Here is a 27,190-nt window from a genome sequence, read left to right as displayed (position 1 = left end):
CTAGTCAGCACCGTCTTCTGAAAACACTTGGGATATGGGAAAGTTACGAGGCGAGGGCGTAGGTTGCGGGCTTTCTAAAGCACGACCAGCAGAAGCAACATAAACTCGCTCGGTACTTTGCTTTTCTCTTTTTTCAGAGAAGACCCATGCTCCGTTTTCATGCATGCCTGAACGTCCGGCTAGCTCCGCCTCTGTCTTGGAGATTCTGGAGCCTTTTGGGCCCGATACGTTGGTTCAGCTAATCTCTCGCATGGGGGTGACAGCGGGGTGATTTGACGGGGATACTGGACTAAGGAGCCAGGGTTCAAGAAGGATTGACCCTTGTAAGTTGGCATTGCGGCAAGTTGTGAGTAACTACTGGTATTGTCAATGAACGAATAATACGGAGTGCCCAGTAATGACCTATCTCGAGTTCAAGTCTCAAGGAGAGACAAAACGGTTTGAAGCAGGCGTGGCGCTCCTCCCATTTCAGACTTGAAAGCAGGTGATATTCCCGACTATCCGGGTCGGGTGTCCCTGGGCTACCTACACCCGCTTTTGAAGGGCCATGCTGTTGGGAGCTGTCTTGTCTTACGACGCCATCAATGTCTCACGAGCTTGACCCAGCTGGTTACTTCCTAATCGTTCCAACTGCCTCCTGCCTTGGTGGAGTGCAGCGCGGAATTGCTCAACCGATTGCTTTTGGTTGTTTCATTTTCCCCGCCTGGCAACTGTTACGCCAGATATCCAGGGCTATTGGATGCAGGGGCGGCAGCACTGTCCTGAGTGCTGGGTTCTGCTGCCAGAAACAAACTGCGTACAGCATTGAGCTACGGTCGTCATACATATGGGACGGGGAAATTTGGCGACAAGGGTCTACGCTGTGCCACCAACCAAGATTTGCGGAATGCCTCCAGATGTCCTCTATGAAAGTTAGATGTCTGTCACCTCGATGCAGAGAAGGGGCGGTGGATTTCGTACCGAGCAAGCAAAATTCACCCAAGGGCGCATGTGCCATTGGCGGAAGATACGAGCAAAGCAGCCATCATTCAAAGCCCGATCACATAGACGACATCAATAAGAAATCATCCGACATTTGCTCTCACCCCCCACCTAGTCCCAAGAGCAAAGGACCACGACTAAGAGACTGGTTGACTGACTCTCTCAGCACTGGCCGTTTCCGAGTCCCCGGGGAGGCTTCCAGGCGGGCGTCGAGGCAGGGAGGGCGAACTGATGGGTCAAGCTGATGAATGATGCATCTACCGAAGCCAAGCAATATCCGGGTACAGGACCCTACTTAGTCATTCATTTAGCTTGCATTTTGTCTGCATCTGCAAAACCAGAGAACAGGGAGGAGATACCCTGGCCAAGGTCGCACTTTCCCACCTCGGCTAAAATCACTCACTCGCAAAGGACAAGGCGATGATGAATCGGCTGCAAGAGCATTGGAAAATGGGATTGAAGGCAACAACGATGGAGCAGGGAAAGTCGACTGTGACTGATTGACACCTCGGATGTCAGCATTTATGCAGTTGTGAAGACCACGGGTATAACCGTCTCGACTCGGGCATCTTCCCCAGGTTTTTCGCCACAAGCATATGAGTGCGGGCTCGAGGCATACGATCAGCCTACAGTGGTAGTACTCGAACACATGTTGTCCGACCTATAACCTATGATGCTTGACGCAAGCTGGTGAAAGATGTGGATGGATGCTTCGTGGCGTCTTGCCGCCCGCAGCCACGTCATGTCAACTTGACGCCAGGTCTTGACGCTGTTGGTCCCTCACAGTATGTGCGCCTGCAAGTTAACCACTACCTCGAGTACTTACCTAAGTAGGTAACGACTGCGTAGACAATAAAGGAGGCGTTCATCTGGGCCCGAAACTATCCACGACCGTCTCAACACGGGAGCCGGGGTGCACCCCGGCTTTGCCTGGGTAAATGACCCGACAATTTGGTTCTGGCTCACACCAAGTACTCCCTCCGTAGTGCGACAAGAATAGCGCCCACTCAAGCCTCTAGCCCCTGCCAGCCGAGCGAGCTTGTGCTTCCTGTGCGCGGAAGTGCCTTCTGGCCGTCGTCAGCCATTGAACACAGCTGGTATGGGGACATGCGGTCTGTACTGCAGCAAGCGTGCCGATTACTATTATCGCCCAAACCGCGGTCCTGGGTCGTTGTTGACGAAGCCAGTGCGTAGCTGCCTTGGTTTGATCACAAGTTATCAAGACGCACAGTGCAGGATCTGGTCCCGTTGGGCGGTGAAGTATTTGTAACATGTCACTTCTTTTGGGCCAGCTAATGCGTGACAATTTCACTCACTCCATTTTAGCACCCCGGAAGTGGTCTATGGGTTTGGTCCTTGTTTTGGCGTTAGCGGCACCGGCAATCTGGGTACGGTGCTGAAGAGCATCCATTCCTTTTCGGCGGACAGGCCCCGGCTACCAGATGCATTGTATTGTTCAACGTGAATTACTGAAGTCACCTGTCGAAACTGACACGAATTTTGTGGGTAGAACAAGGAGTGGAACTCCGTTCAGACTTGGCTCTCGCATCAAATACATACATTGTGGCATATTTGCAACGACGGCATTTACACCCCACGGTGCTTTTGCCCCTCGTCTCCCAAGCTCGTTCGATGTTCATCCCTTTTCAGCTATGCGACGGAGGCTCCAATCAGTACGGATGGACGCTTACGGGGCTCGGCGCTTCCTTTCTTGTAAGTTATTGCATACCATGCATATAAGAACGGAGCAGGTGTACAAAGGCAGCGGCGTCTCCGTTGTTTGCCCCGATATTCTTCCACACCCCCTTGGGCTTCCGGGATGTTCGGTCCCAAGATGCGTTGTTTGCCAAGGATATGCCGGCCTTCTTGCCGTCACCGGGACTGGGGGCCAGATACCAGGACGCCAGCCCGACAGTTTGGAGAGGGTCAATAGCCATGGGCTTCAAATGAATGACCATGAGAATGTGGGTGGTGATTAGGACAATCCATTGGTAGATATCATTCACCTTAAGAAGACGACCGTCTCAACGGGCACCAGTGGCAATTTGAGCAACTCGTTGCCCGCTACGGCAAACATTTCATCAGCTCATCACAGTTCAATTATCCTACAGACATTGTAGTAAACCCCAAAAATCCATCTCTATTCTTCGTCCTTTCATCCTTCGAATTAGAGATATCCAAAGTCCACAGAGTATCCATCTGTGGCTCTTTACATCTCGTTTTCTTCATTAAAAAATGACTTTACATGATCTTTTGCTCCCATTCTTTCTTTCCTCCAATTCAACGGGGTATAATCTAAGTTGGTCATCTAAGCCGCCTGCATTGAGTTGCGTATGCACCGAAAAAAAAGATAATTAGGAACGGATGAAATAGCTCATAGACAAAGAAAAAAAAGACTAAACAACCCTTTGGTCCCGTAATAGGAGGGAAAGAGGGGATCAATGTCGTCAAGTGTAAAGTAAACTAGTACTCACTCCCCTGGTATGGGCTCATGATGCCGCTGTTGGTGGCACTGTCGGTGTTGGACAAGTATGTTTGGTCGATGCGGAAGATCCAGTCCATTTTCTCGCGTTCGCTACGTGCAGCAAATAGCCACGTGTTGTCTGTACCGTAGATGGCAAACACAGCGGCTTGCATGCGTTCGCTGAGGCGCTGCAATCCCTGCCCACTGCTGCCAGAGGAACCGCCGCCAGGGCCGGTCCAAATGGTAGAAATCACGCGCCCAGAAGCTGTGCGGCGGTGACCGGGTGTAAAGTCTGGGCCGGAATTGCTCTGCGGCGCATCGTAGTCGTCCGGTCCGTGCAAGAGCCCAAGGACACCGGGTTGGCTGTCAACACGGGAATTGCGGAGGCTCACGAGGGCGATTTCGTCACCATCAGAGGCGGAGTGAATATGCAGGTACGGGCGGCGGAGTTCGACAAAACGCTTGACCCAACGGGTGGAATCGTTGTTGGGGACCAGTAAATAGCCGCCCTTCAAGACTTTGGGATTCTTGGGAACGCGAATGATAGTTGTGATGAGGCTTGGTGGGAGCGAGGACTCGGGGGTGATGCCATTTGCGGGAGGGCTGGTGTTTGCCGGGCCGAGGATGCTCGACAATGGGTCGGGATATTTGGTCCATAGTTTTAATGACTTCTCGAGGAGGTCGGTTTGGTGGTCGTTGTACTCTGGTTCGAGGGGCTTTTGCTCCTCCTGAGAATCCGCTGGTTCTTGTGGTTCTACCTTGATTGTCTCCTCGTCTTGGCCTTCGTCATCAGAGTCCTCATCGATGGAGGGTGCTTGGGACGTGTCGGGAGTGTCATTTAATAGGTCGTCATCGTCGTCTAGCACAATTGCTTTAACCTCCGGGAGCGGTTCAGGCTCCGGTTCTTGCTCCGCTGCCGGAGCAGTGGTAATGTCCACCCCAAGCCTTTGAAGAGTCGTTTGTACTGCGCCAATCTCGGCTACGCGTCTTCTCTTCTTGCGCGCCATAATAAAGTCGCTCACGAGAGAGACACCACGAGGAGCCCAGCTCGTTAGGTTTTCCTCCCCCTTGACGTAATCATGTTGACTATTCATGCGCCACAGGTCACCCACTCTCTTGATCGGAGCGGGCCGCATTGTGAGAGTAAAAATCCCGGTCGATGAGCGCACAAATCTCACATTTTGCCAGAGCGAAGAGAACATGGATGTCTGGCGCACAAATGTTCGTGACAGGATTTGCACGCACACCTTTTGGATAAACTTCATTGGTTCCGCCAATTTCTCCGAGCTGATCTCCCAATGTATCGTCATCTGCACGCGGTACTTATCCGCTGTGACTCTGTCCAACAAGAGAGAATTATGTAAACTTGAGTCCCACTGAGCATAGATGGTTATGCTCCGTGTACCGTTGGGGTTCTCGCGGAAAATTGGGTTGGAAGCAAGCTTCAAAGAGACGTCAGGTTCACTGGCACCCATATCCGGGGTCTTACCAGCCGAATCAACAAGTCGGATTTTGCCAACACGCACAGCGGCAACATCGCCCCAAGGCAGAGCATCTCCCGAACTATGAGAAATGTTTATTCCGATTCGGCGTTGCAAACCTTGATGCAGTTGAAATGTGCCCGTGTCCAATTCACTCGTTTGGCTGACTTCGACCGGTTGGTATTCGCCATTCTCGTTCAACTCCATGATCTGAACGCGAGAAAGGAGGTCATGTTTTTCTTGGGTGAAGAATTGTGATTCGTTGATGCGTGTCCCCTTTGAATTGTCACGCAGGGGGCCAGCGTCTCGGATGTCGTCCCAACTGAGGAGCTTATCCAAGTGCATTGCCGAGACTTTGGCGAAGATTGCAGCCCGTAATGTGACGTCCTGAGGAGCAAATACTGAGACGCTCATGTTGTGAACACTTTCAAATCGTATCGGACCTTCGTCAAAATCGCTAATCATTTGGGTTGTGGTGACGCCATCCTCTTCCGATACGCCAGGGATGAAGAGCTGCGCGTGGACTTCGGTTCCTTCTCGCTCGGCAAATCCAAGCAGCTGGTGCATGACGACATTAAACTTCAACGTGTTTGTCGGCGCTCGGGCATGAGATGGTTCCAAAGACAACTTGACGATACCGATAGCATGAGATGTATAAGGCGATAGGACATCGAGAGAGAAATCCTGGACTTTGCTCTCGAAGACAGCTCGCAAGGGCACGTCTACTTCTCCCACCAGGGTATAGGATGGCATGCAAGTTTCCACAAACGGGTTGTCGAGACTCAAATGCTGCGCATAATCTGGTTGGTCCAGGTATTGGTGCATCTGCCTCATCTGTCGAACCCGATCGTGCAGCTTTTCTAAGCTCCAGAGGTGGACAACACTGTGCTTGTAGTCGATGACACGAATGCCAATACAAGGCTTCTGGGCCTCCTCCAGCGCCGCATCCTCACCCTCGCCAGTCAGCCCGTTGAGGACCATGTCGTAAGATGAGCAGAGTGCGTGTCCTATATCTACAACAGTAAATTGGAACACAACACTCTCGTCAAGCTCATTGCTCATAATTTGAGCCTCCTTCAACACTGCAGCATTCTGTAGCACAGCTTCAGCCATTTTGACAAAGTGACGGCCGCGCCAGACTTTGATGGCCTTTTTTGCTTGCTCAATCTCTTTGTCAGAAAGCTTTGGATTCGCCTTGGGCCGCTTGAGGGGGTCCATCTTGTCAATCCTCTCCTCGTACTGTTTCTTTTGCAGGTTGAGTTGTTTTTGCATATCTTCCTTCAGCTCTAGAAGAGCGGCCTCCATCTTGGCTTTCTCCTTTCTAATCTCTTCAACCTCGACGTTGGCAGATTCTGCGCTCTTCAACTTTTCTTGGAACTCCTCTTTTTGTTTCTCCAATTGGTTTTGCATTTCCTCTCGAGCTTCCTTCAAACGATCATCCTGTTCTCCCTGCTTTGGCGTTGATGGCATTGTCAATACTGTATCGAGCGAAAAGTTGTCGATGGTTCCGGTGGACATGTATTTTTCGCGCATCTGGTAAGAAGTGACGGACTCGGTGTCCTCGCCATCTTCTCGACCATTGACACGTTCGGCGCGGGCCCTCTGTACTTCCTCAAACAACGCGTTGAGCTCTTCATCCGTTAGACTGGCAAAATTCTGGTCGGTGCCAAGGATAGCACCAGCCGCCTCTCGTCGAGCGAGAGACCAGTCCGAGTCCCTGCCATTTCGCAAAAAAGGAGCCGGTGATCCTGGCCGAGAGTCACCAATGTCCGAAACCTTACTCATTGACCTCTCATGACCCGGCCGAGGAGAGGGCGTGCGATCCAAGGCTTGCAACTGACTAGCCGTGATCGACTGCCGCAGCAGGCTTTGCCCAACTTCTGCCCTTTCCGCTCTCGCCTCCATGGGATGATTAAATCGAAAGATGTGGAAATCGCCTAAAATGACCCGATAACCAGAGTGAAGCTGCTTAGGCTCTGTTATCCGCTTGCCATTGACCATGACTGATGCCCCTTCTGAAGGAACTACAGTAACGGTCCCATCAGCATTATTTTCGAATTTACAGTGATCATGGAGGATTCTTGTTCCGTTTAGTCGAATGTTGGCCTGATGATCAGCGTTTGTGTCGACGTTGCCAACGGTCGTGGTTCCAGGCTTGAGATTGTAAACAAGACATTCGGCAAGAAGAGGGTCGTCTGACAAGTTGACCAGATGTGGCATTTTCTTCGGTGTATGCAAACCGATAAAGCCCTTCTCAATGCTGATACCAAGCTCTTCCAAGGCAGCCTCTCGTTCCTTGTGAATTTCTTCTGTCTTCTGGAGCTTCTGCTCCCATGTCTGGTTCAGATCAGAGAGAAGTTTCTCGCTTTGGTTGAGCTGTTCAGCAATCTCCGCCTTGGATACTTTCTTGACAAAACCTTCAGAAGTGGTGATGGATACCATCTGCTGCTCCAAAGGCGTGCCCTCTGCATAAACTGGTTCTCCCGGAACTGCTGCTTGACCTGACCCAACCACGCTACCGCCAAGCTTGCTTCTCAGCAAGGCTAATTCTTCCTTCAATTCCCGGATCATACGGGCATTGGCATCTTCATTGACAACGGCGTGGTTCTTGATTCTCTTGGCTGAGTCGGCGTATCGCAGAGTGCTGAGGGTTTCGTCGTAATTGATGTCGGCAGGACTGATGGCTGCTATCATTGCCGTCATGCTGTTTCCGCCCAAAGAGTCCTTCAGCAACCATGTTAAAACACTGTCTCGGTAAGGGACTTGAGTTGCGCCTTTCTTCTTCTTTCCGGTCGACAAATCCGCCAGCGCAGCAATGACCCGACCAAGTGTTGATAGTGACCGGTTGATTTCGGCGCCTTCTTTCAATCGAGCACCGGTGGCGCCTGTAGAGGTTGCACGTTCAGAACCCGCCAAGTCAACCAGGCTAATCTTGGCGACCTTTTCCATTTCCATCTTGGTCTCTGCATCATATTTTTTCTGGGTGAGCATCAAGGTGAAGACTGCATGACTTCGACTGGATGTTTCGTTCATGTTTGTGGCAGCAACTGTTCTAGCCTTGTTTCCCTCGTCCATCAGATTCTCAATTTCTTGAAAGCTCCCAACGACGAGTTTTGCCAGATCCTCTACGTATGGACCTGTCGATGGATGTTCTCGAACTTTCAGGTTGCCTTTTGTTGCCGGATTAAGCAGATCCCGCACGCGTTCGTTATAGATTTCGAGGTAGGAGACTTCGACTGTACATTTAGTCGCCTTGTCCGCTTGAATGGCGTCTATGCGGTTAAACATTTCTTGGCAAATGTTGGGAATGATGCCAACTTCCTTCCCATAGCCCATCATGGAGTAGGATTTCCCTGAACCGGTTTGACCGTAGGCAAAGATACAATTGTTGTAGCCTTGGAAAGCATTGTCGAGAAGCGGTGCTCCAAGGTCATCAAAGAGGTTCGACTGGCCAGCATAATTCGAGTCCTCCTTGTTGAAGGACCAATATGATCGATCGAAAGCAAAAGTCTTGGCTCCAGTATCCTTTGCGCCCTTGCCGCCATGTCCATCTGGGGTGGTAAGGACGGTCTGGTTCTCCTTCATTTCGACGATGCATTTCGAACCTCGGTCGATTTCTAGGCGCGAGTAAGTACCTCATGCAATGGCCAGGCAGCCTTCTGTCCAAAAGACAGCGGGAAAAGCATGCGGGTTTGCGTTGAGTCTACCTACCTCTGCCGTTGAACGGACGCACTCTCACCACCACCTTGATATTCCCACCACCTGCAGGCGCCATGGCTGCTAAATTGCCTGCGGGGACCTGGGCTGGTCCCCTAATGACCGAGGGTCTCTGTACAGAATGCGCCTAGCTGGATTGCTTCACGAGGTACGGATTAGGGGGCCTTGTCCGGAAACCACGCCAATCGAGTAGAAGATGTACATGTGCGATCTCGAAAGCTGAATCACCATCAAAGACTGGGGTGCATGCTATTTGTCATGCGCTGAGGAACGAGCCTGCGGGTGGCTGCAGAGCTGCGGCAGGTTTGGGGAGTTTGCGAAGCTGGCACACAGTCAGGGGACGGAATGACGACACAATTGGGGACGGCCGTCTCGAACACTCGACTTCTGCGAGGGGTCGTGGCTCGCGAGAACACGTCCGGGCTTTGGCCGTGATGCTGCGGGTTGTCGCAGGTATTTGCAGCGACTCGTATGTCGTACAGAAAATCGTAACGTCGTCAAGGTTCGCCGGAAAAAAACAAGTCGTGGCTGTGGGACGGCGATGTTTCCGGACTGTTGCCAACAGGTGAGACGCGGTCCAGTCGGTCGGTCGCGCGCACAGTTGAGCTGTCATTGAGTGCCATGACAGCTGACAGGCGGAAGGGTTCACGTGCATCCACCGTTGTACAACCCACTGTAGCTTCGGAAGGAAGGAACAGGGGCTTCTGCACCTGCCCAAACCGCATCAGTTGGCGCCCGCGTCCAGGTACTTGGACATCAATTGATCCGTTGACCTCACAAATGGCTCATCTACGTACTATTGAAAACGGCGATGCCTAGTATTAGAATGGGTCACACAGCATAAACAATCAAACGGACGTCTCAAGTTTATTTTTTTTTTCTGGGTTCCACTCACTTTGAGACCGTGGGCATCCCAAGTCATGTCTCGTGTCACTCGAGCGCCAAAGAGCCGAGGATTGACTTTTCAAAATCAAACCATGAAAATTATGAACAGATCACTCGAGAAAGACGTATTGCGTCCCTACCCGCAAGGCCCAAATATTGGTCTTGAATCGATGCTCGAACTGTGAACCCAAGCATCAATCTCTCCTCTGATTATATCCGCACCACACATGACGCGTTATCATCCAAACCTCACCAGCCCGGCCCACCCCGGCTTTTTGAAAATAAAAGTTAAAAAAATAAAAATAAAAATAAAAATAAAACAAAACGAAACATCAGTGCCATAAGGCTAACTATAATAAGCCATCCCCAACCTCTCTCTCATACTGCTGAACATCCAACGGCCCCGTTGACCAGACCATCAAAGCCTGCACGTGTGCACCTACGCTCTGTGTGGTTTCGGCATCACACGCTGGACCATCAATGACATAGCCTATTATGTTGAGCCATTCTCCCACACGCGCCAGGCCAGGCTGAAGGGTCTCTAGCACCAGCTCAATATTGACTGATACCAAAACGTTGGTGTCTTTGGGATACACGTGGCCGAGTGTCAAACATGCCGTCCCGGTGTTGTATGCCGTGACACTGAACAATTCCAACCATCAGCCATGCATCTTCTTTTGGTCGTGGGTTTGTCCGAGGGGGTCTCACCATCCGAGGAACCTGACCTTTTCGCCGATCCTTTGGTCAGACAGAGAAGATAGCAAGCAGAGCGTAGACGCGCCAGGTCCACGGGACATGTTGCTGTGCTTGGGAATTGTAAGAATTCATGCCGGCGCGACCACCGTGGCCGTCACTGCGGCGTTCTCCCGTCCCGTACCGGAATACTGGTCTCTGATGCTGGACGAACGTGAATGAATCTGATCCAGGATAAGCTGTCAAGGGAAGTGGGTCAACATGCCAATGGTTAACCCTCCCAACTTTCAAGTTTCCCCCCACCACATGTATTTATTGACTCTCTCGCTACTGCTAGGTACTTTAGGTAGCCTGTCTCCCCGGATCCCATGAGCATGTCGGAGCTTGCCTCAATTCTACGCATACATCCCCAATTCTAGCAAAGATGTCGGCCGAGTCGCCCCCGAAATACGTCTACAAAATCGTCCCAACTGCCCCGCCCGAGCCTATCCCCCAGGAATATCCCCTCTCTGACCTCGACAAGCAAGATGGTTTCATCCACCTGAGCACCGGCCAACAGGTACGGCACACCACCCAAAACCGGGCTCGAGTTTGCTCTTCCTTACCACTTTCCAGATCCCCCTTACTTGCGACAGATTTTTCTCGGCCACATCCGCCCTGTGGGTGCTCAAGTTCCAGCTAGACCAGTTTGCAGACCCCATCAAGTGGGAGGGCGGTTTCCCCCATCTATACGGCAATTTCGGCGCAAAGAATGTCCTCGCCGTGCAAAAGTTTGATAGGGATGATGGGAAGACGTGGGCTGAGATTATGAGCACTTCCACTTGGCTTGAGTAGACAAATTGAGAATTGGAGCTTCTACGCCTTCCCCCCTTTTGATTCTTTTTCCAATTTTTATTTTTCGCATTAATGCTGTTCTTCTTCCGGGGTTGTTTCTTCAAAATATCTAACTGTGAATGCCCAAATCCTTCTCAACCATGCCCCTACAGATTGGGTGATAAAATTCCTTATTCTTCTCAAACGTCTCCAGAGCTAATTTGCGGTTCACCTTGTTCAGGCCTCGGAACAGAGGGCGGACGAATTTCATGCGGCCTACGGAGCCCAGCAGCTCAGCGACGCCATACACGCACGTAGGGTCGTTGGCGTCCAGGGCAACGCGGTAGTACGAGGACTTGAGCTCGACATTCTTGGAAGTGATGAAGTCGTACATCTTTCCGAGCAGCTGGGCACGCTCGGCAGAGAGGGGCCCGGATTCTTGAAGCTTGTCGAGGAAGACGATTTTTTGGTTGGCCGTGAAAGATGAGACGTCTTCTGGTTTGGGTTCGAATGACTGGCGCCTGTCAGCATGCTTCGAATTTCGATCCACGTGAGATTGAAGAGTTGAACCCACAACATCCTTCCACTTGGTGGCCAGCTCGTAGCAAGCAGTCACCATGGTCAGGTCAAAGTCTGGCTTGGGAGGCAGACCAGGGGTGTAGAAGCGACCGTCCCAGTCGATGGTGGCAATCTTCTGCTTGATAGCCTCGTCACCTAGACTGTTGAAGAAGTCCATAAAGGTGTCCCGGAACTCAGAAAGAGTCGAGAGACTTGCCGGACCACGTGGCAAAGTAGTGAGGGATGAATTTGTCAAAGGCTTCGCGGCCGACGAGTCGGTCGAGATAGTACAGGAAGTGGAAGCCCTTTTCATAAGCGATGGTGCTGTAGACGTCCTCGGGATCGACATTCTTGTGGCTGATTATGAGCTTGGTGTACTCGTGGTCTTTGCCGAAGAGCTCGACCGAGTCCTCTGTCTAGGGTTAGTCTTACCCTCTGCCGATACGGGCAAACTCTGATATGGACACGCACCAAGAGCCTTCCAGCCAATGATTGAAGAAAAGTCAAACTCGGCTTCACCGTGGATGGCTGACTGGATTCTGCGCTCAAGGTAGACAGTCCATCCTTCGTTGAGCCAGCTGTGTGAGATTGACAGTTAGCACAAAGCCGTCGGTGCCGGACTTAATATCACGAGGCGAGGCAAGGCGACTTACAAGTGCTCCCAGCTTGCGTTGGAAACCAGGTTACCACTCCAGCTGTGGCTCAGCTCGTGGGCAATGACATCCACATTCTGACGGTCACCACTGATGATGGTAGGGGTAGCAAATGTGTAAATGGGGTTCTCCATGCCTGGCAAGTTTTGTCAGCAAAGGCGATTTCGCTACCAAGTGTATAACTGGGCGACACGGGACTCACCTCCGTAGGGAAAGCTGGGAGGCAGAACAAGAACATTGTACTCTCCCCACTTGTAAGGAAAGACGAGCTTTTCAGCAACCTCCATAAACTTGTCCATGTCCCGCTCCAGCTCCCACCTGCACTCATCCAACTCGTTAGGTCCTGTAACAACCACGCTTCTCGAGCCAATCTTGGCGGATACAATATCACCAGAGGCAACGGCGAACAAGTACGACGGGATGGGAACTTTTTGCTCAAACTCGTATGTCTTCTCGGTGCCCACGGCCGGGGTGTGGTCTCCAACAGGAACACCACTAGCCACGACAGGCAATGAAGAAGTGAGCTTGAACGTGAAGCTAGACTTGACATCCGGAGTGTCCTGGCAAGGGAAGATGGACCGGGCATTGATGGCCTGGCATTGCGAGAACATGTAAGGGTGCTTCTTGTTGGACGTCTGAGCAGGGGTGAGCCATTGCAAAGCAGTGCATTTTGCCGTCGTCTCCAGATCTATGGCAACATTGATGACGTCTCCCTTGGCGGCGCCCTCGGGAACAGAAATGCGGAGAGGAGCGCCAAAGGGGTCGCTGTGAGGCTTCAGCTCCCACTCGGTCTCGGCCGAGTTGACATTGACGCCCTGGACGTTGATGAACCTGGTGTCGAGAATGACCTCGTTGCTCCCCTTATCGGTCTGGCTTTCGAGCTGCAGCGTGGCGGTGCCCTTGAGGAGCTTCTGGTCAAAGTCCAGCTTGAAGTTGACGGTGGTGTGCTTGGTGCGCCAAGCCGAGTAGTTGGACAGAGTGGTGGGATCGCGGTTGGCCATGGTGGTGACTGTTGCGAATCCGCGACGGAGGAGACTGGATGAAGCTGGTAGTAATGACTCGGATAATGGAACAAGACGAGGTCTTTTGAAGATGGAAAGCCACGACATGTGTTCTACGGGAAAACGCTCCTCTTGGATTTCTCATACGGTACGGCGGCCCGGCACGCTTTGCCAAAGGGCTGCTGCTGTTACCTTACATTCTTGTTTTAGGCCGTCACGTGTGGGTCACTAACAGCTGCCCCCGTGAGTAGTTTGTGACCTGTATCCATCGATTGATAATTGGCTTGGACATGGGATTGCGTCTAGTAGCTATAGACGCGGCATTCGCATGCCCGTTGATAAACAAAAGTTCCTGCGAAAATCCCTATTGAACGGCGGCATTGGTCAATCCAGTCCAGATTTGATCAATTATTTTTTTTTCATTTTTATTTTTTTAATTAGGGCTCACTGTCAGTCAGTCGCATCGGGTACTCGGTACGTCGGTCAGAACCAAGAAAAGGCCCCGCACCCGAAGCTAAGCGCCCTCTTCGATCAAAAGTCCCAATGCCTTTGAGCGGCAGAAACAGAATGATATCAAAATGTGCGTTGCAAATTCAACCATAAAGAATAAAGGGCTCATTTTTTGCCGCCATTAGTCAATCCTAATCTCGATGCTCTTACTCATGAAATCGCCCTCGAAGGCATCAGGCTGAGAAGCCATAGTCTCCAAATCGTCCGTCGAAATCTTGTCCTTGGCCCTCGCAAACACACCCATCCAACGTCCTTGGACGAACACGGTCGCCTTCTTCCCCAACTTGCCCATAGGGACTTCCGGCTTCTTGAGCACCAAGTCGTTGGTCGCGCTGGCCCCGGGCTCCAATTCCACCAGCGAATCGGGGTCTGGCGGCCAGAGCCTCGACGCCTGGATGGTCCGCAATTTCAGTGGCTCTGCTGCGCCGTCGGGGGTGATGCTCAGTAAATCGAGGGCCAAGGCGACAGAATCCAGCGGCGAGCTGTACGTGATGATGGTAAATGGACGGTCGCTTTCATTGGTGGTTGTCACGCGCACGGTGGGAGGCGAGGTGTTCGTCTGACTGAGGCTGAGCGTTAGTCGGTCGAGGGGATTTGCTTCTGCAGCCATTTTGAGAGGCGTGATTGCTGCCGAGGAGTAGAGTGTGCGTCTTGTTGGCAACGCGACGTACGCGATGGCGAGCGACACGGCAAGAATGATGAGAACGATGCCGCGGACAACTGCCATCCAGACGATTTGTTTTGTTTGAGTCCGGAGGGGTGGTTCTGTTGCAAGATGATATATTAATGTTGCAGCCTGTTTCAAAATCTCGACGTCGTCATTTGAAGTGGGGAGTTTCTTCAGAATTCATGCAAAAGGACCGACCTGCCCTTTTTGGGAGCCTGAACAGTACATCAATTTGAACAGAGGATGGTCGATAATGAAGATGGGCCATGGCTGAGGGAGAAATAATGAGCGCCAGTCACGGCGTTGGCGTTTGGATCAACATTGGGTTGACGTCGGCCTTCAAGTTTGCTCGGTCAAAACGCGGCTGCAAATCCGCCGAATCTGGCCATGTTGCGTTGCGCACGCGCCAACTTTTGAAATTGTTCCCTGCTTATCCAGTTACTACTTTTGCTAGGAACGCTCATTCGGCACAAAGAGGAAAAAAACTCACACTTGTTTGACGGCAATTGCTCCTCCAGTATGGCCTTGGACTCTTGCCACAAGCCTCGCCACCCAACACGCAAGAAGCAGATCCAAGTCCTTTGCCTTAAGCGGCACCTCGACGCTCAGCTGGGCCAGTCCAGTCAAGCTCCCATCTGCGCGGCTCTTGGGTCGTGCCTCGAGTGCCACCGTTGTGTCATCCGGGCTCTTCCACACGATTTGGCCCCTGGCTGCGTGTAGTTCGCTTGATGGGCTGCCCGTAACTTGTTGATAGCTTGGTGGATGTTGCGTCGACATCTGAGAGAAAATCAAGCCTCCGATTTTCAGATTCGGACCAGACTGCTTTGGCTGGCCCTTTGGCTTGACGGCCGCGGTCAATGGTGCCTTTTATTCAAATGTTGGCCATGGCCAGGGCCCCAGACCCCATGGCGCAATGAGGACATGACACAGCCACCCAGCCGTGATATATTGACGGACCAGAACCGGTGCGATGCGATGATATGTGATACTTTCACATCTACGGCAATAATCTCGTAGGCGTCTGCAATTTTTGCTCTCTGGCTTAATTGGAATATTTCTGATAGTCGTCGATTGATTTGGAGACGTGATGGCGGTGTCACAATTGTCTCAAATGAAGCTCCAAAATGAGCCTCTGATAACTTTTTGCTGTGACCGATTTACTGTCTAAAGTCTAAAGTCTTGTGAGAATGCTTCAAGTTCTCAAAAAGAGGCACTCTGACCATCTCCCAGCCTCAGACTCGGCCCTCAACACGTTGTACCATAAAGGATTGCTATTCGCGTTGTCCTACTATCACAGCCTCAACACCAATTACATTAACAGTGTCACTAGCCTTCAAACCACCTACCGTAACAAACGACAGTTTCTCCAGGCGGTATTACACTCTACAAGCTCCGCCGAGTGAAGAAGGGACTATAAAGTAGCTTAGCTGCCCAGTATCCTTTCTGCACATGGCACAAAGGCCGAGCATAAGAAAAAATATTGCAATAGAACTTTGAAAACAGCCTCCAGTGTCAACAGATCTCACAGCTCGAGCCGCGCTTCTACGAGAGCTAATCTTCTCGGCTGGCAGCCAGCATGGGAGATGATGAGACTACAGTTGAACGGAAATGCGGAGAATAAGCTTAGATCGTTTCCAAGATGTTTGTAAACGACAGCATCATCTTGGACGCCTTCAGGAAAAAAAAGACGGGGTCGAGCACAACGTTCAAAGTAGCCATAACGCACGCAAAATGAAAGTCTGGCGATACGAAACTAGACAAAACTCTAGAAATATAGTTACGAGACAGAAGTACAGCCTTTCTTCTAGAGATTCTTGTCACATGGGTATGATATAATAGAAGAGCCAAACGACTCTAAAAATATCACCTATATCACCCATGGCGGCACTTCGTATACTAGCCGCAACTGACTCCTCTGACGAGAACCAAGGCTGAATTTCTCTTCTTCTAGAGGACCAGCTCGTGATGGAAAACTGGAGGCATCCGAGTCTTGTGTTTTGTGATTGGGCTCTACAAAAGATACGCAGCACTCGCTTCCGAGCGCAGCTGAGACAGTGAGACTCCTGCCATGGTCAAGGCGTAGAGCGCAGACAACCATGTCCACGACATTGACCCTCCAAAGGTCGACCAGTCTCAGAAGGGTGTAAGCTTCCGCTCATTCATAAAACAGTTGGTCATTGTTTGGTGCAAAGTGGCAGTCATGGCTCTTAGAGAGGAGAGAATAGAGAATATCAGCACGCCGACCACCCGACGTTGGCGGCTGACAAGTCATATTGCCAAGGCAAATGGCGGGTATTACTCCGTAACACACCGCCGTGTTGAGCCTGGAGATATCAAAGCATCTTTGCCATCTCTCTCCAATAGATTGGACCACCACGCCTTGGACAAACCTGCAGCGACAGCTGAAACGCCAATATTGAAGACCAGTACCAGTGTGAATTGGGGAAGATCTGCCCAGTTATAAATAAGTGAAATGCAATGGTGAGAATAAAAAAATGAAATACGAGACAGCTTTTGACATCGGATAGGTGGACGTGTACCGAGAGGCTTAAGCCACCACGTAGCCCGCATACTATGGCATAGGGCTGTATAGGCGAAGCCAAATCCCGAGCTTGACAACTTTATCCGTGTGCTTAAGGGTATTTTCACCAAATCATCTCCATTAGACGCAAGCGTGAAACCGCACAGTGGTGCAAAAAAACAACAACAACGACGACTCTTCACGTCGCTAGCCTTGATCAAGTGCTCAGTCCAGACAAACACAACCTGCCATCTTGCCTTCCGAGACGGCTCCCTCAATGTCCAATCATGTTCCTGGCCATTGTTTCATCGGGGGCTTGATCGCCCTCAGGGGTTTATTGATTTCTGGTAACCTGGGCTGTTGTGGCTGAAAGAAGCTCGGTCAACGGAATGTGCCGACTCGTCGTTTCTTCTTTCGGCAGACGTACGCCTGGGGAAAGGGAAAGCCCATCAGCAGCCATTTACCACGAAATACGAAGCCTATTGCGGTCGAGACGCTTCTGCATTGCATCACTTAGTCACCCGATGAAAGTGGTTGGTTTAGCCCGCACCATGAATTTGCCCAGCTGAACTTCAGCTTTTGCATCCAAACGCAGGAATCCGCCCTTGGCCGCTTCAGGTACCAATATTGTCTACTGGGTGATTTTAGGCATACGTTTGTATTACTGAGCCTTGTGCAAGTCACGTATGACAATGCTGTATACTACGTCAGAAACATTGCCATGCTGGACAGGGGTCCGCGCGCGCTGCTCTGATGGATGGTGCAGTGATGGCTTCGTTTTCTTCTTTTCTTTTCTTTTTTCTTTTCTTTGGTGTTGGGCTCTCGAGGTGAGAAACGCCGCCGCGCCCTACACAAGGCAGGCATGGCGGTCAAGTTGAGGTGCGTCTGTTTCCGTTTGTGGTTGGATGTCCGTCATCAAGCCCTTTCTCGTAATCAACAAATCCACGCCCAGACGCTCTCCGTGGAGGAAAGGAGGCATGAAGCGGCTGACCGCAGTGTTGGTTCTTGTGGGCTTATTGGAGACACGGTGCTTGGATTCACACAACCACCGTGACAGTACGAGACCTCAGCTGCAAAAGAAGGGGGGGCTAGGAGCCAAGACATTCCCATCCATCGTTCCGAGGAAACGGATATGTAGATGGGTATATAAAGGGCTGCTATCCTCTCAGATACTCCTACGAGAAGACTCATCATCACTCAGATATACACCATCAGGACATCTCCAGATCAAGAACTCGCTCTTCATCACACCATCAACCATTTCGTATTTTGAATTCTGTATTTCAAAAATGCTTCTTCTCGGACTCCTCACCCCACTCCTCGGCCTTGCGGCCGCTGCTCCCAACCCCAACAGTCCCTCCAAGGTCAAGATCCACGGAGTGAGCCTCCTTGGAACCGGCTGCCCTGCTGGCACCGCCGATGTCCAAGTCGATGCCACTGGGACGCTCTTCGAGGCCACCTTCTCCGCATACGAGGTGCAGACTGGCCCTGGTACCAAGGCCGCTGACTGGCGAAAGAACTGCAAGCTCACTCTGAACATGGAGTTTGATTCCGGATTCCAGTACGTCAGCTCTCAACTGTGTGAAAAGCCCTGTCCCCCGCTAACAAGTATAAAGGTTCTCCATTCTCGACACCGACATGATTGGATTTGCCGAGATACCCCAGAGTGCCAATGGCCAGTGCAGCAACGTCTTCTCCTTCACCGGAAACCCCCAGACGGTCACCTATGCCATCAAGCTTCCCGGACACTTCAGCGGCGACTTTGACCTCAAGTCCCGCGCTGGCATCGAGTCTTGGTCGCCTTGCGGTGGCAGCACTGCTATTCTCAACATGAACACGGCTTGCGCCATCACCCCAACCCACCTCCCTGCCCTCATTGCCGTAAGTCCAAGCCTTGCTATGTGACAAGCCGTAGTTGATGGGATTGAATACTAAAGCCATCAAAACAGGTCGACCACATCAGCGGCAAGCTCAGAGTCAAGTTCGCCGTCCAGTGGCGCAGATGCCACAAGTAAGTCGTTGCACTTGCTGCCTCGACTCCCCTTATCCGCGACAAAAGTTGCATTTTCACAGGAAGGAAGTCTTGACAAGACTTTTAGATATCTTGAATTCCTGGAGAAGCCTAGAGATTGGGGACCTTGGCCAACAAAGAGTTTGGATGTTTGTACACGGTTGATTGGTTTATCGGCTCACGGACGCGCTTCCTGTCACTCATTTAGATGCTCGGAGAGTTTTACCACGGAGAGAAATACAGAAAATATTGGCTGGATTCATTGTACCAATCGTGCTTTGACTTTTGTGGCTTTGCACAGTGACCACATGTAGCTAGGAATAAGCCCACGGCTTCACGACACACAACCACGTTTCGCGTCAGCCACAGCCTGGTAAGCAATATTCTTGCATTGACGGATTTGCGCCCCCCCCAATGGCCCCCTGTGGCCCCCAAGCCAGCTGAAAAACAAGATGGTGTTGTCAGTCACCCGATGGTCGTGTTTCGTATATTGAGATGGCCTCGTTCTGTTGGGTGTCACCAACTGACACGAGTCCTCGCTGCTCACCATGACTAGGTCGATCGTATATAGGTAAAAATAAAACGTGATCAAGACAGAAGAGGGCAGTTAAGGCACGGCGGCTGACGGATATTGAAACGATTCTGTACGTAATTCCTGGCAGCTGAGTTATACATGCAGCGTCGTCCCTTGTTTCGGAGAATAACTTGGCCGGCCATCTCGGCATCACTGATTGAGCTTTGTAACTTTTGACGATCAGAAGGGCAGACGTGATACCTGATGCATGGAGTATTTCTTACAAACATGCCAACGTGTCCTTGCTCATTCTGCCACTCGCCGGGCTATTAGTCTTTGGCCCGAGCAGTCTGGATATCTATTCCGTGGTCGTATTATGTGGCGAATTTCATTTTTAAGTTGGTTTTGTTTACAAATTTCACATATTTCTGTGGGAGTATAACCACCGCTGCCAACGGGGGGACGGTCAATCCTTCGCGAAACTATTCCGCAAATCAAGCACAAAGCCCAACTGACTTTGCGGTGCTGTATGGAACATTTTTTTCAAAACTCTTGTACGGAAGGAAATATCTAAAACAACCCTAGTGCTCACAGAAATTAAAAGTAGCCTTCTCATAGTCCTGATTCGTCTGGGTCTGCAAAGCAGATCGTTCCTGCATAAGCTCTGCCCGGATTCGCACAGCCTCTGCCCAGCCTATGACATCGGTTGCCGCGTCATTTGAAGACAATGCCTCTTGTGTTCCCGGACCACCCCTCCAGTGAGGTTGTTGAGGAGGCACCTGCGCCGTAGAAATGATTGGGATAGCCGGGTCTACCAGGAATAGAGCCAAAATCTTCCGATGACCGGGGCGTGCTGGATCGGCCAGAGAAAACGGCTGGACTTGATGCTGGTAGAGGTTTGGAAAGAAAACAGCGCGGCCGCTTCTAGTGAGTACTGATCCGATGTCTTGCACGGTACTGTCATGCGGCGGCGTAGGATCTATGGCGAAGGTGCGGGCTATTGACCTGTAATCGGATTGCCGGTAGTCCAACCCGGTATCAAGCTCCTCGCGGTTCGACCTTGTTCGGAATGCGAGACGAGATTCTGTGATATTCTCATTGTCGTAGTAGAAGAGAGCGGTGCCGCAAATGTGCTCGTTCAGCTGTCCCTCGATATGCCACGAGCCGCCGTCGTAGGTGGGATTCTTGGGCGTTAGATGAATGTTGGCCAGCTTCACAATGACCTGGATACGAGACTTGCCATTGAAGAATTGCGACGACCTGACGTCTTGCGGCGTCAGGTGGAAGCATCGATCGGGTTTCGGGTTCTGTTCGGGCACGGCATCTGGCAAGATGACCTTGTGAGTCCTGTCAAACCACTCGGTGTCTAATTGATCGCGAACAGAATTGTTCTCGGAGCCCACGGTAGAAGTAGAAGAAGAAGAAGAAGAAGGAGAAAGAGAAGCCTCATCGTCTTCCCGAGGGCGCTCGCCTTCATTGAGAGGCCTGTTCGACGGGTCGCATTCGTGCTGGCATATGTCGGGCGTCGTACAGTTCGGACCAACTCTTTCTGCTACCAATCGTTGAAAGCTGAATTCGTCTGGCCAGCGGTATATAATGTCCCACGCCGGAAGCGATTGTTCGATGAATCCACCAATTATACTGTACAGTTCGGCATGTTCAGAGGGGTGCAGATTGTTAATGTAGCTGTCAATCGTAGCATGCCCGTCTGCATCAACCACTACATCGCACGGCAGCCACTGAAAGTTGAGAGACAAGGACGGGATCGACAAACCGTCCTGTCCATATGGCCAGCGCTGCTTCATCACCAGTTCAGCGCTCGTTGGCTTGGATAGAACACTCCCTTGCCCGCAGGAGCTAATGCAATCCTGAACATTGCAGGTCTTGTCGGCGAGAATGCGCGTGCGTCCGTACACTAAAGGCCATAGGGATGGATGAACAAGGTCAAGGACCTTGCCGTCGCTGCCAGGGTGCCAGTCTCTTTGGTCTTCGGGAACATTCTCCAGGGGCATCACAGCCCCCTTGAGCTTGCCGAATAAGTCTGCCGCGATAGTATCGGACTTGACAACGCAGGCCGAGTAATCGAAAACCGGAACCAGACCCGTTTTCTCATACAACTCGGCCTTCTTTTGCATCTCAGCGATGCACTGTAGCAGCTCAAGGTTAGCACAAGTACATTTGCTCCTCTGTTTTCGTGACATACCGCATCCGCCATGGCAGTTGTAAAATCAGCATATTGCCGATAGGCTGTCCAATCTATTCCCAAAGCCTCAGCCTTCCATTTAGCCGTAATATCGGGATCACGAATTTTGAGCCACCACTCAGGCTTATCAGTCAGTTGGTCAATCATTTTGAGCATACAAACTTCACGAATAAGCAAGGTGGCAGCAGACCAGTCACGTTCCTCGTCTCCCATAAAGATGGGAAAGTGCTTCTTCGATGGCGGCAGGTAATGCAACGGCAGGCCGGATCCCGGTCGCTTCAAGCTGGCTCGAGGCGCCGATATAGGAGTCATGTCAGGCTCAGCGCGAATCTTGTAAGACCAGAGCATGACACGTCCAAGGTCAGAGCCTGCTGTAGCAGAAAGACACTGTGTAGGCATAGAAGTGACTGATAGAACTACGTTGCTGTGGCCATACACGGTGGCTTGGATTTTGCCAGACTCTGAGTCTGAGATCAAGAAGCTTCTGTCCTTGGAGCCAGATATAATCCAGCGGCCGTTCTCTGCCCAACATGCCGATAGGACCACATCCTATAAATTAATTAGTAGTTGGGTTGGATTGTTGGAAAAGATGAGCATGACCGTACGTACCTCATGCCCATTTATGGCACGCAAGAACCTAGGCTCACCACCAGACGGCAACATGTCCCAAATTCCCACCATCTTACCAGAACCGGCAGTCGCAAGTTGGCTGCCATCAGGAGAAAATGCAACAGAATATACCATATTGTCATGGGCATCATGCTCTCCAACTTTCCCGACAAGGCCACAGGTAGTCCCATCTAGCAGCAGAGCTCCATGCGGAGTTCCTGCAGCGAGAATCTTTGCATCCGGAGAAAGTGAAAGCGATAATAGGCGATGGGATAGTACGCCTTTTGCCACCTCCTGACCAGAGTTTATATCCCAACAGCGCACCGTCTTGTCCTCAGAACCCGAAAGAAGGAACCTAGAGCCCTTGGATAATTCTAGGCAAGTAACTGTCGCTTCATGCCCGAGAAAGGTGTGGATGATGCTCCGACTATTGATATCCCACAGCCTGACTTTTCCATCATCACCAGCAGCGGCCAAAACATTACCTCCTGCTAAGAAGCACACTGCACGAACCAAATCAGGCTGCCCCCATTGGGTCAGGCCGTGCTTCATCTCACAAAACATTTGTCGGGTATCTGTTTTGAAGATCTGAACTCCGCAATCAATGCCAACAGCAACGAGGCCGCCATCTGGCGAGAATCTGACACAAACCACCTCGGATACACTGGGCATGATTATATGCTGAAGACTCAGGTCCAAGATGCGCGGGACGGCTGGATTAAACTTGGCCGCCCAACCTTGGCCCGAGACTTTCAGATGGTCCGGCACATCCTCAAACGGATCGAAGTCGTGGTTGTCCATGCTATGAGTTGGAGAGATGTTTGTGTATTATTATATGCAATCTTCGTGGCCGCGTTATCAAAAAAAAAAAAAAAAAAATGCAATGGCAACGACAAAGGTCCTGATTGATACCGGACTAGAGCATCAACTAAGCAATTGAGTCAAGTGAATTCCAGAGTCTTGGGCTTCAAACTGGCATTCGTGAAGCAAAGGGCGTAGTTTTATCTTCATCGTGATGCTCGCTTTGACCCTTGTGAGTCCGAAGGTGGGTGTTACTGCCTCGAGATTGCGCGACGGGCACCAGAGACTTTGCTGACTCGCCACCTTTTAACGTCTGGTTGCCTGACAAGATACTGCAGATCCTCCACTTCCCCGCCAATACGAGATACACATTCAACATGGCTGCCTTTCAACCTGTCATTCCTGAATCCTCAGTCCCGCTCGAGTCACGTCGTTCACAACCTCTGGCAGGACTCGACAAAGTTTTCACGTCCAGGGCTTGGTGGAACATCCGTTTAGAGTTCCTAGGGGTATCCATGGCAAACCCGTCTCCGGCCGTTGCCTCATGAGGAAAGCTCTCACATAGCGTCGGGCGAGTTCCGGGACGCGTACCAGCAATTAACTGTGGAAGAAGTTTCGGCGCCGATTTCTTCGTCATATGCAATGTTCAGGAATTGCTCAAGAGGGTCTAGAAAGCTATCCCAGGGCCGATGGACTGACGAAATACAAGATGCGATATCGAACCCCTCTCACCTCCTCCATCCCAAGCCCTTTAGGAACATTAACGACTCAAGATGATGTGTCTTCAAAAGCTGGAAAGCTTCACCCAAAATAATCTTGTTTCTTCAATCATTCTTTCTCATATTTTTTGCCTCCTCAAGGACAGCAACCACTATTTTTGCAATGGCCAAAATCTTTTCCTCTTCAAACTTTCGAGCAACTAGCTGGACTCCGACTGGCGCTCCATCGTAGACTTGAGGATCGTCTGCAAACAGAATCAGCGTGCTTGGCAGAAGCAGAGCAGAGAAGTAAACATACATGCATCCCAGTTGCGTTGGTCTGTCTCATTTTCAGGGCAATAACTACCATCTATAGTGTCAATACTTTTATCGGCTCTCGTCACGGGAATTACGACCGCGCTGTAGTTCAGCAGGTTGATAACCTTGGTATATCCTAAATGCATGATTAGCCTCTCATTCTCATAGTGATTGATATGAGACGTGATCCTACCTGTGTGGTAATACTTTCCAGGGATAACTGCCGCATGGGGAGCAACAGGCATGATGACGGCATCCACAATCTGACCTAGGCCCGGACAAAATCAGCTTTACAATCTCATTGCATCTTGGTCAACAGGTTAATAAAGCCTACCGTCATCACTCGCGGTCTGGTTCCAGTAGTCTGAATACTTAGCCTCATAAGAGAGCCCCTCTAGAGTATTTTCCTGGTATTGGAGCAGCCCAATGGGGGGTTTCAGCTGGAATTCCTCCTGAAGATCTGCTATTAGTGGTTCCCCAGATAGATCGAGGTGCCCGTGGATGTCATGTGCGCCGTCGGCCGTTAAAAACGATTCCTATTAACCTGTGATTAGTGACCCGCGTTGAGGGTTGTGTTGCGAACCAGCCATTATTCTTACATGCAGCCTACCGGCCGTCCTTTGCGAGGGTGGATTCCAATTGACTACCTGATGTTGGGGTATGGTCAGCCTCATAGAAGCTAATAACAAAATATAGTTTAGTCTACAACGACATACCAGATGGCCTGCTTGTTTGAGTGCAGCTACCAGAATGTTCAGGCCACGTGTGACTGGAGGGTGAGGCTGGACAATGCCATCTGTCCATAGAACACCAAGTTTTAGCGGCTGCTTGGATTCCTTGACTAATCCGTTGAGTTCCACGCGGCAGGTGTAATCATCAATAATGGCCTGACGAAAGGCTATTGGCACAACAGCAGGATCATTCAACCACGGCTTCGTAGACAAAATTCCTCGGAAAATGAGCTCGAGGCCATCCAGCGAAGTGCTGAGAAAGCCAACAGTAGAGCGATAGGTGTTCTGTCCTGGGTTCGTGTTGGCAGCATCACGATACGACACTCTCTGAGGTGTTGGCTTCAAGGAGAATATTCCGTTGAAGGCGGCGGGAATACGAACCGAGCCACCAATATCGGTGCCAACTCCAAGCGTGCTGCCTCTCAGGGCCTGCAGCGCTCCTTCACCACCAGACGATCCGCCGCATGATAAGTTTTGGTTGTGTGGGTTCAGAGTCTGGCCGATGATGTTGTTCTTGGTCTCTCCAAACAGAAGAGTCTGCGGCACGCTTGTCTTGCAGTACAGCACAGCACCCAGAGACAGCAGCTCGCTTACAACTTGGCTTTCGAGTGTGTGTATCTGGCTTGGGTGAGTGACACCCAAATTACTGCCAATCCATCCCACATAGCCCATGGTCGTATCGACGCCTTTGACATGAAATTGGTCCTTCAGGCTGATTGGAAGGCCATGCAAGGGCCCTACCACCGTTTTGTGCTGAGCAAAGTGTGCATCGAGATGGGCTGCGAGCTCAATGGCCTCGTCGAAGAATATCTCGTGAAGGCAGTTGTTCTACTTGGCCCAACCCCCGTCAGATTTCTACTTGCCAGGGATGATACGGGAATTGCTTTGAACCCACAATCTGGTGTGCGACAGCAGCCGTCTTGCAGAATGCCGTCGTGACCTCGACGGCGGTCAGGTCTCCTCGCCTCAGAGACTCGACCAGCTCAAGGCTATCCTTGGAGGTGATGCTATTGACATGCGGTGGCAGAAATTGGCGAATAAAGGGTCCTGTGAGATCTCGCTGATTCTTGGCCCTTTGAAGGTCGTCTGCGCTCAGCCTCCACGAAGGTGGAATTCTGGCCCTTGTGCTTGCCCGCTTGGCCGCGGCCTTGGCCTCCCACGATGTCGCCTCTATTCTCATATTGCATGTGCAACTGCTGGAACACCAGCCGTAATGCGTCACGACGACTGCTGGCTGCAGGGGCTGATGAAAACAACGCTCAAGTTTGGAGGGAGGGCGATTTCTCAGCCTCTGCCGCCCAATATGAGGGGGTTGCACATGGCATGCATGAGGGGGGTCTGGTGAGGAGAGTTCACGTTGGGTGACACCTGCTCGTTCCGAAACGCATCGGCCTTCTTGAACCAATTAAACTATCTGGAGCTACAGAGGAGCTCAATGCCCCGGATTTGCAATATTAGGCGTCGTCCCGTCTTGGCCTAGTTTAACTTATGCCCATCAATTCTCTTCACCACCGAGTGACTCGATAGGCGAGCGAACCGACTACATGCTGGCCAAAGGCGATGCATCCTCCTTTGACTCCTTGATGAAGACACTTCGGAATCCCTTTGCGTTGTATTCATCTTACACTAGCCTCTATGGGGACTGAAGAAACCTTTCTCCAGCACACTACTAACCGAATTAATGACCTACGCACACCGGTTTGGCAAGCTGATAAGAATCGCCGGCCTGTAGTTCTTCTGGATGCATTCGCCTTGAAGCTTCTTCAGACTCTGCAAATCAGGGAGAAGGGTACACATCGCCGCTAGAACATTCTGAAATTGACAAAGTCATGAGGAGTGTTATGAGCTAGATTGACGATATGATTACGACCAATGAGCTATACCACGTCAAGTTTGGGCGACTAAAGTCTACGCTTGGTTCTCTGAAGCTGGGACCAGAAGCACGGCTCAAGACCGCCGTCGGACTGAGAACACCCCGTTCTGTGATCGATGAATCTATGCCTCAAATCGGTGACTACTTGCTAGTAGAGTTGCCTGCTACAGTACCGGATGCATTTACAAAGGATGCGACCAGTGCCCCGGTTTGGGACGGGGAGTCAGCTGACGAGGTTTGGAGTATGCTACGGCTATTGGAGGAGAGAAGTGTGGACGAGATTCTAAAGCAGGCGGCCTCACTTGGCAAGTTGGCTGTAGATAAGCGTGATCGTGAGAGCGTTGAAAGGCGTACTAGGAAAAGACACATAATGAACCAGATAGTACTCACTAGTCGTAAGTTGCCACTTCATAATTCAAAGCAGCACATTTCCATCGAAAATAAACTAAATATAATAGATATAACATCTTGAGTAGCCGAGTTATTGA

General features: G+C 51.1%; 9 protein-coding genes across 10 annotated transcripts; 2 read left to right on the top strand and 7 right to left on the bottom strand.

The window, feature by feature from the left end:
- Positions 1-3,000: 3,000 nt before the first annotated feature.
- On the bottom strand, positions 3,001-9,186 carry J3458_005528 (uncharacterized protein). The gene is made up of 2 exons (XM_007808484.2): positions 8,638-9,186; positions 3,001-8,543 (listed from the first exon to the last, which is right to left on the bottom strand). The coding sequence occupies exons 1-2, from the start codon at positions 8,699-8,701 to the stop codon at positions 3,445-3,447; spliced, it is 5,163 nt and encodes a 1,720-aa protein (XP_007806675.2). The 5' UTR covers positions 8,702-9,186; the 3' UTR covers positions 3,001-3,444.
- A 232-nt stretch (positions 9,187-9,418) lies between these two features.
- Positions 9,419-10,429, bottom strand: J3458_005527 (uncharacterized protein). Its single transcript, XM_066118854.1, has 2 exons — positions 10,237-10,429; positions 9,419-10,170 (listed from the first exon to the last, which is right to left on the bottom strand). The coding sequence occupies exons 1-2, from the start codon at positions 10,323-10,325 to the stop codon at positions 9,879-9,881; spliced, it is 381 nt and encodes a 126-aa protein (XP_065976375.1). The 5' UTR covers positions 10,326-10,429; the 3' UTR covers positions 9,419-9,878.
- A 115-nt stretch (positions 10,430-10,544) lies between these two features.
- J3458_005526 (uncharacterized protein) lies at positions 10,545-11,131 on the top strand. The gene is made up of 2 exons (XM_007808483.2): positions 10,545-10,780; positions 10,837-11,131. Exons 1-2 carry the CDS (start codon positions 10,646-10,648, stop codon positions 11,053-11,055), a joined length of 354 nt encoding a protein of 117 aa, XP_007806674.1. The 5' UTR covers positions 10,545-10,645; the 3' UTR covers positions 11,056-11,131.
- A 33-nt stretch (positions 11,132-11,164) lies between these two features.
- Positions 11,165-11,770, bottom strand: LAP2_2 (Leucyl aminopeptidase yscIV; the record flags this gene model as incomplete). Its single annotated transcript, XM_066118853.1, has 1 exon — positions 11,165-11,770. The coding sequence occupies one exon, from the start codon at positions 11,768-11,770 to the stop codon at positions 11,165-11,167; it is 606 nt and encodes a 201-aa protein (XP_065976374.1).
- A 16-nt stretch (positions 11,771-11,786) lies between these two features.
- On the bottom strand, positions 11,787-13,354 carry LAP2_1 (Leucyl aminopeptidase yscIV; the record flags this gene model as incomplete). The annotated part of the gene is made up of 4 exons (XM_007808482.2): positions 11,787-12,004; positions 12,064-12,170; positions 12,246-12,381; positions 12,448-13,354. 4 exons carry the CDS (start codon positions 13,352-13,354, stop codon positions 11,787-11,789), a joined length of 1,368 nt encoding a protein of 455 aa, XP_007806673.2.
- A 236-nt stretch (positions 13,355-13,590) lies between these two features.
- Positions 13,591-14,755, bottom strand: J3458_005523 (uncharacterized protein). Its single transcript, XM_007808481.2, has one exon. The coding sequence runs from the start codon at positions 14,481-14,483 to the stop codon at positions 13,878-13,880; it is 606 nt and encodes a 201-aa protein (XP_007806672.1). The 5' UTR covers positions 14,484-14,755; the 3' UTR covers positions 13,591-13,877.
- Positions 14,756-18,003: 3,248 nt separating this feature from the next.
- J3458_005522 (uncharacterized protein) lies at positions 18,004-19,181 on the top strand. The gene is made up of 3 exons (XM_007808480.2): positions 18,004-18,505; positions 18,561-18,825; positions 18,894-19,181. Exons 1-3 carry the CDS (start codon positions 18,234-18,236, stop codon positions 18,957-18,959), a joined length of 603 nt encoding a protein of 200 aa, XP_007806671.1. The 5' UTR covers positions 18,004-18,233; the 3' UTR covers positions 18,960-19,181.
- Positions 19,182-20,050: 869 nt separating this feature from the next.
- J3458_005521 (uncharacterized protein) lies at positions 20,051-23,082 on the bottom strand (the record flags this gene model as incomplete). The annotated part of the gene is made up of 3 exons (XM_007808479.2): positions 20,051-21,616; positions 21,673-22,221; positions 22,282-23,082. 3 exons carry the CDS (start codon positions 23,080-23,082, stop codon positions 20,051-20,053), a joined length of 2,916 nt encoding a protein of 971 aa, XP_007806670.2.
- A 524-nt stretch (positions 23,083-23,606) lies between these two features.
- On the bottom strand, positions 23,607-26,176 carry J3458_005520 (uncharacterized protein). 2 transcript variants are annotated; one of them, XM_066118851.1, is made up of 7 exons: positions 25,725-26,176; positions 24,815-25,657; positions 24,698-24,745; positions 24,433-24,634; positions 24,292-24,366; positions 24,100-24,234; positions 23,607-24,046 (listed from the first exon to the last, which is right to left on the bottom strand). In XM_066118851.1, the coding sequence occupies exons 1-7, from the start codon at positions 26,007-26,009 to the stop codon at positions 23,907-23,909; spliced, it is 1,728 nt and encodes a 575-aa protein (XP_065976372.1). In that variant the 5' UTR covers positions 26,010-26,176; the 3' UTR covers positions 23,607-23,906. The 2 variants fall into 2 exon arrangements, with proteins under 2 accessions (XP_065976372.1, XP_065976373.1); XM_066118852.1 differs by having other exon boundaries at positions 24,815-26,176.
- Positions 26,177-27,190: the final 1,014 nt, after the last annotated feature.

This window comes from Metarhizium acridum (genome assembly GCF_019434415.1).
Source record: "Metarhizium acridum strain ARSEF 324 chromosome Unknown scaffold_31, whole genome shotgun sequence".
NCBI lineage: Eukaryota > Fungi > Ascomycota > Sordariomycetes > Hypocreales > Clavicipitaceae > Metarhizium > Metarhizium acridum.
This window is presented reverse-complemented; position numbering and strand designations above follow the sequence as displayed.

Excerpts from the sequence above, each read along its gene's own strand:
- J3458_005528 (XM_007808484.2), bottom strand. The coding sequence starts at position 8,701 with ATGGCGCCTGCAGGTGGTGGGAATATCAAGGTGGTGGTGAGAGTGCGT. Across the intron at positions 8,544-8,637 it reads GCGTCCGTTCAACGGCAGAG|AAATCGACCGAGGTTCGAAA; the intron begins GTAGGTAGACTC and ends ACTCGCGCCTAG.
- J3458_005527 (XM_066118854.1), bottom strand. The coding sequence starts at position 10,325 with ATGTCCCGTGGACCTGGCGCGTCTACGCTCTGCTTGCTATCTTCTCTG. Across the intron at positions 10,171-10,236 it reads AAGGTCAGGTTCCTCGGATG|TGTCACGGCATACAACACCG; the intron begins GTGAGACCCCCT and ends GGAATTGTTCAG.
- J3458_005526 (XM_007808483.2), top strand. The coding sequence starts at position 10,646 with ATGTCGGCCGAGTCGCCCCCGAAATACGTCTACAAAATCGTCCCAACT. Across the intron at positions 10,781-10,836 it reads ACCTGAGCACCGGCCAACAG|ATCCCCCTTACTTGCGACAG; the intron begins GTACGGCACACC and ends ACCACTTTCCAG.
- J3458_005523 (XM_007808481.2), bottom strand. The coding sequence starts at position 14,483 with ATGGCAGTTGTCCGCGGCATCGTTCTCATCATTCTTGCCGTGTCGCTC.
- J3458_005522 (XM_007808480.2), top strand. The coding sequence starts at position 18,234 with ATGCTTCTTCTCGGACTCCTCACCCCACTCCTCGGCCTTGCGGCCGCT. Across the intron at positions 18,506-18,560 it reads GAGTTTGATTCCGGATTCCA|GTTCTCCATTCTCGACACCG; the intron begins GTACGTCAGCTC and ends ACAAGTATAAAG. Across the intron at positions 18,826-18,893 it reads ACCTCCCTGCCCTCATTGCC|GTCGACCACATCAGCGGCAA; the intron begins GTAAGTCCAAGC and ends CCATCAAAACAG.
- J3458_005520 (XM_066118851.1), bottom strand. The coding sequence starts at position 26,009 with ATGAGAATAGAGGCGACATCGTGGGAGGCCAAGGCCGCGGCCAAGCGG. Across the intron at positions 24,635-24,697 it reads GGACGGCCGGTAGGCTGCAT|GAATCGTTTTTAACGGCCGA; the intron begins GTAAGAATAATG and ends ACAGGTTAATAG. Across the intron at positions 24,047-24,099 it reads CCAACGCAACTGGGATGCAT|ACGATCCTCAAGTCTACGAT; the intron begins GTATGTTTACTT and ends TTCTGTTTGCAG.